Below are 16,445 nucleotides of genomic sequence, written 5' to 3' on the forward strand. Positions count from 1 at the left end.
AATAGTGATAGATGATTAAAACGCATCTAACTACAAATCCTACATGCGCTTGCTGTTCAACGCCGATTAGACTTCACATCATCGAGTTTTAGCAATGCTTCGGTGAAATGCATTCATTTATAACACAATTGTGCTATTACAGGGCTTTATATATGGGTTTGTTTGGTTGTTTGTCAAATTATTGTGGATTAGTTGCAGAAATCCACGAATGATCGTTTCTTACATGTTTTAGAATCGTTCCCCACGATGTATGGAAGTATTTTTGAAACAAGTGATTCAACACAAAACTTCGTCAAGTGGCCGGAAAACTACGGGGAAAAAAACCCTTTATAGCGATGGTTGTGTGAAACTTTTGTAATCAGCTGGATGCTGCAAGGACCACTCAGGCCGCTCAAATTTAATTTCAAACAAGTAACTCGATAGAGCCATAAAACGCATGACTTAATGTCAGTCTCGCCCTGGAATCAATTGTAATTAAATTAGAATACATCGCAAAAAAATGTAATAATGTAAAAATGTATACATTAAATTAAAATGTAAAAATGTAAAAATGTAAATGATTTATTTATTTATTTATTTTTAGCAACCTCAACAAGCGATTTATTTAGCCACAAACAGATTTTGGACTTTTTTTGTATTTAATACTCAAACACGCTGGCCACAGTGTTTGACAAGCCTGACCTGATCGTGGTGTTGTGGTGTGCATTCGTCCCCCCCCTCCTCCCGCACGCGAGCAAGCGAGAGCGCCCCACCAACCGCGTGCAACCAGGAGAAAGAGAGAGAGAGAAAGCCAACTGGAGCTGCACAGCCGCTTCTCGCTTGCGGGTATGTCGGGTGTGGGTTTCCCTCCCGTGCACGACGACGACGACGCGTTTCGGACGGTCAACGACAGGGGGCAGGCATTTTGTCTCTGCGTCTCGTGCGGTCGTGTCTGGTCTGTGGTCCGTGGTCCGTGGTGTTTGTAGTTTGTAGTTTTTTGTGCGTCCCGGTCGTCCCGGTTGTCGTTGGTGTCGGTGATTTTAACGCAACACAGAAACACACACACACATTCCCGAAGTCGTCCCTGCAAGGGCCAACGCGTCAACCGTGCCAAAAGGGGCCACCCCCGCCTGTGCTGTGAATGTACCGAGCCGCACCAAGGAGGCTCCGTCGGCCAAACAGTGCCCCAAGCCCTTTTGTTTCTGCCAAAAAACGGGGGGACCGAGGGTGGCCGCGTCACCACGTCCCCTAGTCGCCATTGGGCCCCAGCGCGCTCCCGTGTTCCTGCGTGTGTGTGTGTGTTGAATTGTGTGCAGTGTTTGTGTGCGTAGTGTAAGAGGTCACCTCCAGGAAGGGCCATTAATTTATTGTGCCAGACACACACATACACACACACACAAGACGTAAGTCACTTAAAAATGCCCTTAAATGCTCTTCAACCGGGGGCCACAAGAAATCGGGCCCCACAGTGTAGACGCGTGTACAGTCCGCCCTCGGAAGGGTTTTTTTTTGTTGGAGAGAGAGAGAGAAAGAAATCGAGAGAGCGTGGCAGAGGGTTGAGGGGAGGGGGGGGGGAAGGAGCAGGGTTTGCATTCCTATGCAGCGGTGGACCAAATCCAAAACGCGAAATGCAGCAACCGGCTAAGCCGATAGGGAAATAGAGCGAAAGCTTTTTTGCCTGCTGCGTCTGAGAGAGTGTGTGTGAGAGAGAGAGAGCGCGCAAGCGCTAGAAATGCTTTGAAGACGGTGGAAAGATAGGAAAGGGGTTGTGGATAGGGGACAGGGGCAGACAGGGGCAGTGCTTTGATAGGAGTGGGCGATTTAAACGGGTGCATTAGGCTGCAATCAACACTCGAATTCACCTCTCTCTCTCTCTCTCGCTCTCTCGCTCTCTTGCTCTCATTCTCTAACAAGCTCGCTGTAGCTCTCTTTCTCTCTCTCTCTTTCCTTCTTTCGCTTGATCCACGATAGAAGAAACCATAATGTAACACAGGTGCAGGGATCATCGGCCTAATACCAGCGTACCAGGTGCCTGTACTGGGCTGTTTGTGCGTATGTGTGTGTGTGTGGGTGTTGGTGGTGTCCAGTAGAAAGGGTTGCCTGTGGTGGGCAGCGACGGTAAAGGGAGAAAGCTTCACTCAGGTGCAATTTTGCAGCCACCTAAAAATAGCCAACAACACCAACAACGCCAACAACCAAACAGCTAAACAAACAAACAGAAGAAATGTAGCTGCAAACAGGCGCTAGAAAGAGAATTGGTCAGCAGAAGAAGACGAACAAAACAAACAAAAAAAAATCAAAAAGATGTCCGTGCTGGTGAGGGAAGAAAGAGGGGGGGAGGGGTTCGTTGTGTTGAAAGCCGCGCGGCGCAAATATGGCTGCGCTCCGGCCCAGAGCTCCACGGGCGCCAGAACGGGCGGGCGGCAAAGGAAGGCTGCCGACACAATCCCCCTGCCCCCCCCCCTCCCTCTTCCATCCACTCCCCCACCCCCAATACTTCCCGGGTGGGGTAATGTGAATGATCGCGTTTCACCTCATCGCTCGCGCGGCTTGTTTTCCCGTCACTATCACTTTCACGCCGCCAAAGAAAAGCCCAAAAGAGAAGAAAATGGTGCCTGGAGAAGGGGGGGAGGGGGGTGGGGGAGAGGTGGAACGATCACAAATTTTGACAGCAAAGCAATTTGCCTTTGTTTTATTATTATTTTTCTTATTGCTTCTCTCTGAGGACGTATAGATATTTCTCTCCGAAATGTCTCTCCAACCAAAGGGAAGCCGGCAAGGAGCCGTTCCGGTCTCCTTCACATAAAAAAACGGACTCTTGCACGAGGCCATCTTTTTTATTTGCCCCGTCGGCAGCCTTCTCGTTCGCAGCCGGATACGGCAGCTGTTAAATGCATGGGTGGCAGCCACCAACCGCTCTCGGGTTCGAAACTCCTCCATGCTGCTGCTTTTTTTCTATTCATTGAAGGACACAGTTGAGCTGTGGTTGAGAGTGCAAAATCTGTCTGCGATCTGAACAAAACACACACACACACAGCAAAAGGTGACTCAATGAGAGATCTGAATCTCGTGACGACGACGACGACGACGGCTGCTACAAACCTTCAATAGTTTGCTGTGCGTCGTGGTGTGTGCCATTGGGGTTGTTGAACCATCTCGGTGCGCGCGAAAGCCCTCAAGCCAAAGAGGCCGGAACGTCAGCTCAGCACACTCTCTCGTTATCAAACGCACAACTATCAACCATCAAACACACCTTCACCAAGCGAGAGAGAGAGAGAGAGCGAGTGAGCGAGCGTGCGAGCGAGCGATCAAAGAGAGTAAGAGGAGCAGCAAAAAAACGGAAAGTGTCCGAAACACCACTATTACTTCATCTCAAGGCCAGCGGAGGCCCCACAGCTACGGCACTGGTGCTGCAGCTGCTGCTGGTGAAGCAAGAAAGCGTGTGTGGCGTCACACGGGGCCACACATCCATCATTTGGCTTCGTCCATCCATCCATTCGCAGCAACTGCAGCTTCCATCATGGAGGCGTTTTTTTTTTGTTTGTTGCCGTTCGAGCGACTGTGAGCGGCGTTCGAGCGTCGGCAGTGTGCCGCACCAGTATCTCACGCAGTGTGTGCACCTATCCATCTGTGTGGAGTGGTTTTATGACTTTTTTGTAGTTGTTGTTGGTAGCGTTGTTTTGTTTCTGTAGAGTCGTTGCAACCTGAATCTGAATCGATGTGGCAAAAACAACATGTCAAAAGCGAACGGTTTCGCTGCTCGACTCATTAGGCAGGCAGGTCGGTGTCAGTGTGTGGGGCGACTACTAGGTGCCGTTTGTGTGTGTGTGTGTTTTTTTAAAGTTCAGAGCACGCCTAGTGCGACGCCTCCAAAGGTTTCTAGTGCTTAAATTCGGTAGTTCACGGTAGAGAAACTTTCCCTTTAGTTTTCATTTGGCTCGTATAGACAGTTCAGGTTCGTGTTCTAGTCTTTGGACAAATCCCAGAGCATAGGCTCAGAGTGAGCCATATGGGGCAGGGGGAGTTTAGCTGCTAGAGTGCTCTAGAGCTTCAAAAACAGCTTTATTGCTCGCTTCTCCACCTCCAGTAGGGAACATCGCGTGGTCGTTTTTGCTTGGAAAGCATTTCAAACATCTTCGGACCACGGGTTCAGGCAATGAAATAGCTCGGGGTGCACCCCGATTGATAGCTGGGTCGCGCAGGGAGTTTAAATAACAAAAAAGAGACGGGGTCCACCGACCGCCAGGGGGAACATATGTCCATGTATTTTAAGTTTTGTTTTCCGCTTACGCTATCTTTCACTTTATGAATGAAAAATAGTTGCCCCTCGGAGCCATGCTTATACTAATTGTATTTTTCTTCTTTTTTTTTGTTTGTTGTATTTGTTGTCACTCTCGCTCTCGCTTGTCGCCTTCGCGTCGTAGCATCAGGGAAAAGTACCATAAACAGCACGACCCGCATGATAAGAAGGGGAGGCCTGGAGGAGGAAATCGAAGCAGCAAGCTCCCTCTTCCCGTGGACGGTGCGCCCTCGGTGGCAGGGCTGAGCACAGTCCGACCGGTGCGGCGCCGACTGCTGTGTTGGTGTCTCCGTAGCAGCAGGCGAGCACGACACGACAGCAAGAAACCTCCCAAAAGCAGTGCCTCAGTGGAGTGGTTGTTAAAGCGAGAGAGAGAGAGAAAGAGTGTGTGCCAGTGTGAAAGTGAACGCGCAAATCCCGTCTAGTCTGCAAAGGGGCACAATTCACAGCGTAACGATCGGAAGGAAAGAGACGCTCGCACACACACACACACACACATCCAGCAACACGACAGGAAGGTAATCGAATCGAATGCAAATGTCAAACGCGCTGCCGATCGTCGAGTTGCCGCACTGTCGTCACCAGCACCACCATGTCATCGAACCATGACTTCACCTTCGAATGGTCACTGCTCACGAAGAAGGACTGCGGCAAGTGGAACAGCGCCGGTAAGTGTTTCTGCGTATACCACACGTCGACTACCCTGTGTACACGTTTCGTTCTTTTTGTCGCCCGTAATCTCTCTCACCTCTGCGGGAGCGGGACTTTGCCGATCGCTTGTTTGGGAGGCTCCGCTCGCATACCTAGTGTACTATACATCCCCCCAGCACAGCCCCTCGGCAGCTTCCAAGGTTGGCAAAGGCAAAGTCCTGCGCCGCTGCTTCCTACCCTGCTTGCAAGGTTTCGGCAAGGTCAGGGACCAACTCCACAGACTGCGAGTTGGCGGAGCACCAAATCGCCTGTTTCTATGTTGCTTGCCTTGTGGCCCTTGCCTTGCCTCTTAATGTCTCCTTTCCCTTCTCGGCTGTACATAGTAGTACTCGCGCAATGCAGGCAAGCAAGTGATCGGTGATCTCACTGGCTTTCCGATTAGCACCTCCACGCAATGTCCACGCGTTTGCGAAACATCACGTGAAGCCTCCATCACGCGGTGTGTATGTAAATGTTCTGTTTAATGTCACATCAGCAAAGCGGTATCTTATGCGTGTTTGTCGAGCGCACTCAGGGACACAGGGATAATGTTTGCACAACCAGCGTACCCAAAATCGCACAGCCGGCTAACGACCTGTGTCAACTATCAATAGCTCAGCATCACTGATCAAACAGGTGGCATCATACTGTCTCTGAACACTGTCTGCGTCTAACGACTCTCATGCAAGCGTGAATTTCTGTCCTCTTGCGGAAAAAAACAACAAGATATTGTTGTGTTACTGAGTTGCCTGAGAGTGACATCATCATCATCAGGCCATCAGGCGTTAAGATCCGAATGCCGCGTCAGCTACTTGCACCCCAACCTTGAGGAACGTGCTCCTCTACCCAAAGGTCTATTATCTTTAACCTTTTTGCTGTTGTTATTGCTGCTACTGCTGCTGCTACTGCTACTACTACCGTTGCTTCCTCATCTCGAGCGCCCTCTTTAATCCTACCCCAATCTGCCCACCAATCAATCTAGCGTATTGGCGCATTTGACCTGCTACTACACCTCCCCGCGGCAATTAGCCGCAGGTAATCAAATCTTTGACCGCCATTTGCCGTGCAGTGTATCTCGCGCGATCAATCTACCGAACGCGCTGCATAAGCATGAGTCTGAGAAGCAATAGGCAGCCCCCATCCAGCCACGCAATACCACTGCTCGGTGAACCGATGTGCCCGAACACTCGACAAGTGGAACAACACGGAGCCGTTGTGCAAAAAAAAAAAAAAGCCAGCCCGCCGATATGCTTGCTTACCCCCGCGTTTCGCGTGCTGCGTCGATAAGATTAGCGATCTTAACAGCTCGATTGAGGGAAGCGAGCTGATGTCAAACGGGAGAAGCTTAGCAGCGCCCGATGGTGGTGGGGAGGCCCGTGATCAAAGGTCCCTCCATCGTCCGACGGCTGGCAGCGAAAGGGCAAGCGGAAGTATTGGACCAAAAAATTAATAAATATATATTTATATGTATGTGACGTTAAACGGCACACTCGCGGTCATGCCTGCGAAACGCGCAGACGGGCAGAGATAGCGCCGGTATGATTGCCGCATAGTGTGTGTGTGTGTGTGTGTGTGTGTGTGTGTGTGTGTGCATGCATGTGGGTATAAGAGATAGAGCGAGAAGGTAATAAAGAGGGAAAAGGATTGCAGAGAGCTTTTTGTTGCGAATTTTGTTTCGTTTTTCGTCACGCTTCTTCTGCAGTTGCCATGCCATAGGAGGGGAGAGGTACAGCTGACGTTTAGGCGACACTGATCCGTCTGCCAAGATGATAACGAATTCGAAATGCAATCGATGCAAGTGGGGCGAGAGGGGATTCTTTTCAGTGTGTTGTGTCCGAGGGTAAAATAACCTTAAAGAGCTCAAAGGGTGATTCAATGGCTTTCAAATCATTGATATCTCATGTTGAAGTTTTATTCAGAATTCAGACTTCAACTTTTTTTACAAGAATGAAACTGAAGAGCCTTATTTCCTACCTCTAACGTTCAGCATCAATGTGTATTCTTCATTTCTACAATACGTCTTTGAATTCCAACCTCAATTCCAATTCCGCCGTTTCAAATCCTCATTAAAGACGTCATCTTATGATTTGAAAGACTTAAATCCCAAGACAAATGAGAATAGCAATGACATCTCGGATGTGATTTGGAGCATCGCGCGTCATCAGAAACGGCTAAGAAATAAAGTTAAATGGTATCCAGGTTCTTTGGAATACTGATTCCATACTCTTTGATGTACTAGCCTCTTTTGAATATGAAGAAACGCAGGAACTGCTTAATTCAGAAAATTCCAGCAAAGCTCTTCTGGCTAAAGATATTCTTTGTAAATTATTGGAGCCTTTGGTTCGACTTTACAGGCTCCCGAACGCATATCTTCTTCTACAAACAATATCATTGTCTCTTTCTCAAGACATTTCTGCTTACCCACCGTACGTACCGTACTGCAAGGGTTAACTCGTTCTTTTGAAGCTTCGAACTTCGGTAGTACACCATAGGGAACTTCAAGAAAGGGACGTTGCGTATCTTCGGCGATAAAACAAAAACAACAAAAAAGAACCACAACAACTGTCTGGAAAAGTTCCAGACATCATTTTCCGTTTCAAAAAAACATACAAGGGAGAGAGCCTGCGCACTGCCATCGGTGTGAGCATCCGCTGATCCCTTGCCACACATCTGTGCAGCGGCCACAGTCTTATCCCCTATCAGATTTATCAATGCCCTTTTTTTGCGAAAACCCGGCGACAGGGGTTGAACTCGCAGGGGTGTTGTTGTTGCGCCCGTACTTCAACTGAGCATGCGTGGCACGCGTCACACGCAAACAGACACACACACACACACGGGGCAATGGTGGTTTGTGTGCAGTTTGTGACGGACGGTTGGTACAGTACCGCCAGTCAGTTGGTCGTCCGTACGTTTGGTCGTCAGTACGGTCGAAGGATTGCTAGCCGTGCGAGGTGTGGCTGTGAGTGTCGTTCCATTCCTGATTACTGAGGTGCCCTCCGATCGCGGACATATACGGTGGCCGGTGTGCTGTGAATAAGTCGCTCCAAGTGGCACGGGGCATCCCCGTTCGATGGGCTCTTGGGTCCGCTACCTCAATAACTGCTTTGTGCGTTGGTGCGTCAATCAAACCCCCGTCGATCAACCGCTCGGGAGTGCGTTGCCGGGAAAGGGTCATCCCCCATCCCACAAGCCCCCTTCTATTGCGACGCACGCACTCTCCTTCGCGCTCTCCTGCTCTGAAGATTCATCTCTGTGCGTGTAGGCGCAGCTGTGTGAGTGCCAATTGCCATTGCAGAATCCTCGCACGTTCGTCTTTTTTTTTACGCAGGAACCACGTCCCTGCTTTTCCGCGGCTGCTCCTGTCGGACATTTTGTGTGTTTGGTGCTGTCGGCTCCGACATATCCACATACACACACACACACACACACACACACACACACACACACACACACATATATATATACGAGTTGTTGGGGTTTAATATTCGTCTTTTCTTCTGTGCTCGTTTTTTCCCCTTTTCCCTCAATTTGCCGGGTGTGCGCGTGTGTGCGTAAAAAAAAAAGGTCGCCCCAGTACAGTGCCCAAGAACAACAACCCCTGAACTGTGCAGCGCACAGCGAACCCCCGTTCGGTGTCGAGCAAGGATATACACACACACACACACGCATTACGCTCTCGAACGTTCCTCTTGGGCCGGCGGGTCAGGCGGTTCCCGGTTTTTTTTCCCCCTCCCGCGGCTGCTAACTTGCAGCACACAAACTAAAACAAAAAACCACGGGTACCGAGGGGATTGGCAAGAGAAACCCCTAAAACTACGGCACCATTATGAGCGGCCTAACGAGCGACGTGTACGATGAGCATCTCGTCGACGAAAGCTCCCAGTACATGCTGGACGGTAAGTGGCTGAAAATAGGGCGGGCGAAGGCGGAGGGGAGGGGGGGGGAATGGCGGTGTGCATGTCCTTCGAGTTACTTAGTTCCATTAGCATCTCCTTCGACGCACTTGTTGTTGTTGTTTTTTGTTTTTGTTTTTTTTTCCTCTTTTCTGTTCGCTTTGCCCGCTTCCGCATACCGCCCGTGCTCACTTTCGTGTTGGCAGTTGGGCTGTTTTTTGTTTCTTTCGTTATTGTTGTTATCATTTTTTTATCATTTTTTCGCTTTTTCGTTATTGTGTGTGTGTTTTTTTTTGTCTTCATTTGCTTGTGTTTGTGTTTTTTTTTTCCAATTACTTATTTGCATTTTTCATCCCATGCAATTAGAGACCGTAGATTAGAAAAAAGGCAAAAAAGTGTCTCAGTACCCCTGCATCTTCAGATCATTATAGCACCCTCCCTTCCCCCCACTCTCGCTGCCCCTTGCACTCGGGTTTTTGTTCGCTTGGTGTCAACTTGTTTTGTTGTTATTTTGTATTTAAAATAAAGCAAATTATTAACGCACGCCAAACCACCCAAAAAAAAGAACCCTCCCAGAAACCCTGCATGACCGTATTGGTGAGTTGTGAAGGGAAGCAAAACCATCAAACGGAGCGCTTTGTTGCTCTTTGCATGCATTAAATGCACCTTTTTTTATATTAAGTAGTACCTGCACCAGCCATGGACGGTGGGAGGCGCAAACGCAAAGGCAGCACAAAGGGAGTTCCTGTGCATGCAAATTCTAATCGAATCTAATTTCCTTTTTCCCCCCCCCCGCTCATCGCTAAACCGGATAACAGATCTGCAGCTCGCGGCCGAGCTGGGCAAAACGCTGCTCGAGCGCAACAAAGAGCTGGAGGCGACGCTGAAGCACCATCAGAACATTATCGAGGATCACGTGCAGGAAATAGAGGTGAGTATGGGACGCACGCACGCAACGCACGAACACGGTGCTAATCCTGCGCTTCCCCACTCCTTTTCCAGTACTTAACGAAACAGAATGCGGCCCTGCGCGAGGTGAACGACTCGCGGATGAAGATCTACGAGCAGCTGGAGGTGAGCATTCAGGACCTGGAGCGGGACAAGTACAAGCTGGCGCTCGAGTACCAGGCGGAGAAGAAGCACGTCAAACAGTGAGTGTGTCCGCGCGTTTCGAAGGAAAGCAGACTGTGCATCTGTATGCTCTCTTTTTTCTCTACCCGCTCGTTGCAGGCTGTGTAGCAATATAGAGAGCTTAGAAACCAAAGTAGAGGAGCTGACCCGATCGCTCGAGGATGCGCGGCGGCAGGTGGAGGCGGACCGGCGAACGAAGAAAACGGAACGGCTGCTAGGTCAGCAGCAGCAGCAGCAATTGCCCGGGCAGCCCGCGATTGTAATCAACAGCCCGACCAGCCATGCATCGAAAGACGCCATACCGAACGTTCCTTCGCAGGAGGGCGTTAGCACCAGTCGACAGACAACCGAACCCGTGAGTGCAGTCCTCTCGGCGCAGAAACCCGACGATGGATTAATTGCAAATCTTGCCTTCTTTTAGTGTCAACCGGCCAAACCGATGCCCGCTGGAGCGGCAAAGCAAAGTGATCCAGCAGCACCGTCGTCCGCACCGGGTGAGTCACGCACCGAGGAGGATGGAGTCGAGCAGTGCGAGCGGGACGGTGGGCCCACGGCCGACGACCACACGCTCAGCGAGGACAGCGAGGAGATGCTGCGCATCATGCAGGAGCTCGAGCGCACGCAAAAGTGTCTCCTGTCCGAGCAGGGCAAGGTGGGCGATCTGGAGGAGCAGCTGGCGGTGATTGCGCAGGAAAATACCGCCCTGCAGTCGAAGCTGCTGAACGTGCACTCGACCGAGATCCGGTCCGTGCACGACGAGCTGTCCATGCTGGAGGAGTTCAGGTAGGTGCAAATGTGCAAAGCAACTGGTGTCACTGGTAGTGACTGACAATGGTGGGAGCTCGGAATCGGACCTACCCGATTCCGTATTAGGAATCTATTCCGGAGCCGATTCCGATTCCGGAACCAATTTCGGAATCAATTCTGGAAACTGATTCTGTTCCTACTATCCGGAATCGATTCCAGAAAACTTCGGAGCTAGCCGGAATCAATTCCGACGAAATCTTCCTTTTTCCCATCACTATTCGGAATCCATTCCGGAGCTGATTCAGACGCTGGAATCAATTCCGATTCCGCATCCGATTCCGAATCCGATTCAGGTTCCGGAACCAATTCTCGAGCCGATTCCGGAAACTGATTTTGGACCTACTATCCGGAATCGATTCCAGAAAACTTCAGAGCTAACTTCGGAATCAATTCCGGAGCTGATTCCAATGGTAGAGTCGATTCCGAATCTCGGTGTCCAGAGCCAATTTCGGAGTCGGCTCTGGAATCGATTCTGGGATCGGAATCGGCTCCGGAGTCAGAATCGACCTAGGAATCGCAATTTGTTTCGGTAATGGAATCAGGATTAACTCCAGAAATGGAATTAGCTCCAGAAACAGGAATCAGTTCTTGAATTGAAATAAGAAGTTTCAGAAGCGAAATCAGTCCGGGAATCTTCATGAGAATGGATTGTTTACAAGTAAATTTTGAATCTTCGCGGCTATCAATACGTCATTGGACCCTAAGGCCTATTCTTATAAAATTGCTGAAACGGAGTCTGTTTTGAAGCCGGTTCTGGAGGCAATTCTGGAACTAATTCTGGAACCGATTCCGGGGCCAATTCCAATTTCGGAGCCGAGTCTAATTCCGGATCCGATTCCGATTCTGGAACCGATTTTGATTCCGGAACCGATTCCGAAACTGATTCCAGAGCCGATTCCGATTCCAGAACCAATTCCGGAGTTGATTCCAATTACGAAGTCGGTTCCAATTCCAGATCCGATTCCGATTTCGGAGAAGATTTTGATTGCGGAACTGACTCCAGAACCAATTCCGGAACCGATTCCAGAGCCAATTCCGGAACCGATTCCGGAATCGGTCTAGAAACTGATTCCGACCTACTATCCGGAATCGATTCCAGAAAACTTTGGAACTCGCCGGAATCGATTCCGACGAAATCTTCATTTGTCCCATCACTAGTGACTGTATCTTTCCTGTTCTCACTTTCTCTCCCCTCCTCGTTCGCACAGACAAGGGCCGGTGTGTACCCGGTGCCTGCGCGATCTGGGCGAGCAGCAGGACGAGGACTCCATCATCACCGGCACCACCGAGGACGATGCCAGCCTGATGGAGCTGATCCGCAACACGGACTTCCCGCAGGCGTACCGGTCGTCGGTCACGATTGAGGTACCGTACCGGCGGACGGAGCGTAGTACCGCCGTACCGCCGCCCGAACCTGCTGCCAGCGCGCTGCTGAACCTGCTCAGTATCGCTCTGCACCACGCTCTCCTACTATTGCTCTGTCTGTTTTACGTACACGCGTGACGCGGTAACAGCGTTTGCACGCAGACTTCCTCTCCTGCTGTAAAGTCTGCGTGCAAAATGTTACACACACACACTCAGACACAAACCTTCTTTCTCTCTTTCTCTCTCTCTCTTTCTCGCTCTCAAAAACACACACTCTTTTTTTCTTTCTTTTTACCACACACTACTACCACTAAATTCGCTTTCCAGCGCATTGTTTTGTAATCTAGTAACTGTCGTTGTTGTAACAAAATAATACGCGTTTTAACACCTGTGCGCATGTTGTATGTACATATGCTGTAAATTACGTTACGTTATTAATACGCCTGCACTTTGCTAAGTTCACTATTCACCACCAATGGCGGCCGCCGGGGGCCCCGTGGGAGCTCCAAAGATTGTAAAAAAACACCGTAGCTTCCAGTAGCAGGGGGCTTCGGGGGTCCTCCGGTACGCTAGATCCGCCCTCTGACTATTACTAGAGTAGAGTAACACTAACACTAGCCTTTAAAACACACAGGCACACACACACACGGTTCCTTTAGTATGCATGAAATATAGCAAGTAGTGTAGAGAAGAAAAAACAACTCTTACCTCTCGTATTAGTAGCGCCCGCCCCAGTACAGTAACGAGACTGCGCCCAGGACCTGTTGGAGCGCGTGTGTTCGTGTTGGAACCGACGCAAACGCACACAAGCGCGATAGACCAAAACCTAAAAACAAACCACCATTTTGAAAAACAAAAACAGTCGCTGTCGTGTACTGGCTACTGCTATCCAACGCTCGGCCGACGAGCGTTCACTGTCCCGCGATTCCCGATCTCGCTTTCGTGTGTGCGTTTGCTTGTTTGTTTGTTGTTTTTTTTTGTATGTTTTGTGTCATCTTATATCTTTTCTTTCTTTTTTTGTTTTTTCTCTCTCTTTTCCTTTCCTCTTCTTTTCTCCGTGTCTTCTTCTTCTTCTTCTTTCTCCTTTTCCTCCTCCTCCTTCTCTTCTTCTTCTTCTTCCCTGTAGGCTAAAACGTGCACCATCTGTGCGCACTCGTCCAAGTCGCTGCACGAGCTGCCGGTCAATGTCGTGCGGCTGCTGCTCGAGCTGTGGCTGCTCGTGGTGCGCAAGTTCACCATCCTCAAGCGGATGCTCCACTACTTGTACCGGCCGGCCCTGCTCATACACCAGCTGCTCAGCCTGCCGACGTACGAGCAGCTCGACTATCTCTAGCAGCGTGGCAGGTGTGGCGTGTGCGTTGTGTTGTGTTGTAAGCGCTTGGTGGTGTCCAAGCGACAATGTCCCAACGGATCATTGCCGACCGGCCAGTATCGAACAGGCAATGCCAATTTCCCGAACAAACACACCGATTGCGAGCAGCGGGGAGGCATTGCACAGAATATTGCGGCAAAAAGCGAACCACTGGAAAACCCGCAAACGAAGGCCATCTTTTTTTTTGTCTTATTTATTTTTGCCTGGCCCTGTGGACCGAGGCGGTTTCGGCAGGCTTTGCATTTCGTGTACGCGACCCTTGCTGTTGGCCACGGGCCGGCCTCCTCCAGTTCCTCCTATAGAATGTACAAAAGGCAGCTCTTGCCGGTCGGGCAGCGTCTGAACGGCAGGCGTGTGTTGTAAACTAAACCATCTTTTTTAAATATTATTTTGTTTTATAAACTATTTTTTAAGTAACACACACATACACCCTCCTAAAGCCTTCCACACACATAGGAGCTGTTTGTAACAAGTAGAACGCTAGTTGGTTTTAACACTTGTACTTAACGTTTACTACCTTTTTTTATTTTTGCTCGCAAATTAATACACCGTGCACGCCCCAAAACAGCCCCCAGATGGCGCCACCACCTAGCTGTGCATGGTCCCCTCTTGTAGCGTCTAAGTAACCGGTAGCTTAATCCACTATTTTGCTCTGTATTGCCTGTGTTGCGCTAGCCTAAGTTTACGTTTTACGTGTACGTGTGTGCTCGCTGTAGTATGTATATGTGTAGTTTGTCGGCTAACTAGTGGTCGATCGCCGCAGGAACGTAAGTGTACATGATTTTTCCCGGTAATTTTGTAAAAAAATAAAAATAATAACAAGTAACAGTAAAAAAAACACACAACAAGCAACGAACCCTTCGAACTCACAGCAGGAAGAGAAGCGATGGGTAAAAGCAAAAAAAGAAGAGGAATAACACCCCGTTAAAAAAAAAGTACATTTCTAATTGCTTTTTATTCGTTCTTTTGTGGCACAGAGAGTCGAAGAGAGAAAGAGAGAAAATGTATAAAAAAACGTCAAAAAGTGAATTTGAATCTCGAAATGTAAAGCGCAACACACCCACACACACACACACACACTAACGTTAATGTTATTTCCCTCTCTCTCTCTCTCTCTCTTTCTTTCTTTCCCTTCCCCTCGCCGTTACAGATTGAGCCGACGAAACCGGACAGCCTGGACCTGGCGCTGAGCGAGTGCGCCGGTCCGACCAACCCGTACCGGGAGCTGGTGGAGAAGTACGAGGCGCTGCTGGAGGTGCACCGCCAGCCGATCGGGCAGAAGTCCGCCACAGCCGCACCGACGGGCGCACCGGGCCCGGCGGGCGGCGTGGCCGGCTCGGGCAACAACACGCCGGTGGACAGCTGCCAGCCGCAGCAGCTGCTGGCCGACGCCGCCGACCTGCTGCCCTGCGGTCCGTCCACCCTCGGCGCCGGTGACGGCGCGCCTGAGCGGGCCGGGCCCGGCGAGCGGCGGGACGGGCGGTGGCCGCCACCGAGTGCTCCGAGACGGCCAGCTCCGGCTACTCGGACGAGGTGAGCAACAAGGCGACGCAGACGGACGAGAGCCCGCGCAACTTCCTCTGCACGATCGCGGACGGCAAGGACTGGCGGTTCAACATCTACGAGGACGACAGTGCGATCGACTCGCGGTTCCGCTTCAGCCCGGCCCACCGGGAGCTGTTTCGCGAGATCTTTAGCGTGCTGCGCAAGGCGGCCGAAAACCGGGACGAGGGCGACCAGCTGCCCCTGCTGGATGATGCGAAACCGGGCGGGGCGAACCCGCCGCCGGCCGCGGCCCGTGCTGGTGGTGCGGCGGCAGCGGTCACAGTGCCACCGGTGACGCCCGCAAACGACGAACCCCCGACCGGGTTCGGGCTGGAGAAGGAGGGGCAGCAAGGGGAAGGCGCGGTGGAGCAGGATGACGAGGTCGGCGAGACGGTCAGCTTCGTGTCGTCGTCCGCCGTCAGCGAGCAGTCGTTCGCGATGTCGGAGTGCATCACCAAGTCGGAGCGGCGGCGAATCGCCCGCCAGGCGAAGGCGGCCGGCCGGTACGCGGACGGGGAGCAGCAGGCAGGCAACGGGGCCGATGCGGCCGGCCAGAAACCGGCCGGCCCGGGCTACATCCCGCTCGAGTACATCTCCGTGTCGGTGGGCGTGCGCAAGGGCAAATCGCGCCGCCGCAGCCACCGGCGGGACGAAGCGCACACACCGCAGGGAGCAGCCGCAGGGGGTGGAGGGGCGGCGGCGGCGGCGGCGGCCACAACGACACCGACACCGCCGCGCTCGGGAAGCGCCCGCAAGCACCGGACCTCCTTCCGGCCCTGGAACCCGGAGCGGGACGGCGGGGTGGCCATTGCCGCCGACGCCGCCAGCTGGAGTGCGTCGGCCGGGCGCGGCCACCGTTCGGCCACCCCGCTCAGCAATGCCGGCACCACCACCGCCACCCCGCCCAGCGCCGCGGCGGTCCATCCGGGTTCGTCGCGCACCTCCCGGCGGTCGGAGAAGAAGCGCAACGCCACGGCCGGGCTGCGCAACCGGTACGCCGACCTGATGCAGGACGCGCTCGGCGACGAGGTGGTCGAGTTCCGGCCGTCCTCCGCCTCCCAGCACCTGCACAAGCTGCAGAAGCTGGACCTATCCTACGCGGAGGTGCTGCGCCGGGCGGACGGGGGCCATCCCTTCCCGGCCCGCCGCCAATACAATCAGCCGCAGCAGCAGCAGCAGCAATAGGCGCAACAGCAAAACAACACGACAGGGCTCCTCACTCCCGGCCGGGTGTCTGCCAAAAGGGGTCGACTGAATCGCGCGAGGGCACGGGCCGACTGGGCTGGGACGCATTCGCAAGATTTGGCGGATTTGGGGTTAAGATGCAAATAGATTTAGAAAGAAGCAAATAGAACGATGTGTG

General features: G+C 51.8%; 1 protein-coding gene across 1 annotated transcript; it reads left to right on the top strand.

Moving 5' to 3' along the window:
* Positions 1-854: 854 nt before the first annotated feature.
* Positions 855-16,436, top strand: LOC120905540. Its single transcript, XM_040316418.1, has 10 exons — positions 855-1,382; positions 4,404-4,947; positions 8,534-8,865; positions 9,681-9,793; positions 9,865-10,013; positions 10,093-10,348; positions 10,415-10,776; positions 12,009-12,165; positions 14,688-14,949; positions 14,988-16,436. The coding sequence occupies exons 3-10, from the start codon at positions 8,796-8,798 to the stop codon at positions 16,265-16,267; spliced, it is 2,649 nt and encodes an 882-aa protein (XP_040172352.1). The 5' UTR covers positions 855-1,382; positions 4,404-4,947; positions 8,534-8,795; the 3' UTR covers positions 16,268-16,436.
* Positions 16,437-16,445: the final 9 nt, after the last annotated feature.

This window comes from Anopheles arabiensis, chromosome X, assembly GCF_016920715.1.
Source record: "Anopheles arabiensis isolate DONGOLA chromosome X, AaraD3, whole genome shotgun sequence".
Classification (NCBI taxonomy): Eukaryota; Metazoa; Arthropoda; class Insecta; order Diptera; family Culicidae; genus Anopheles; species Anopheles arabiensis.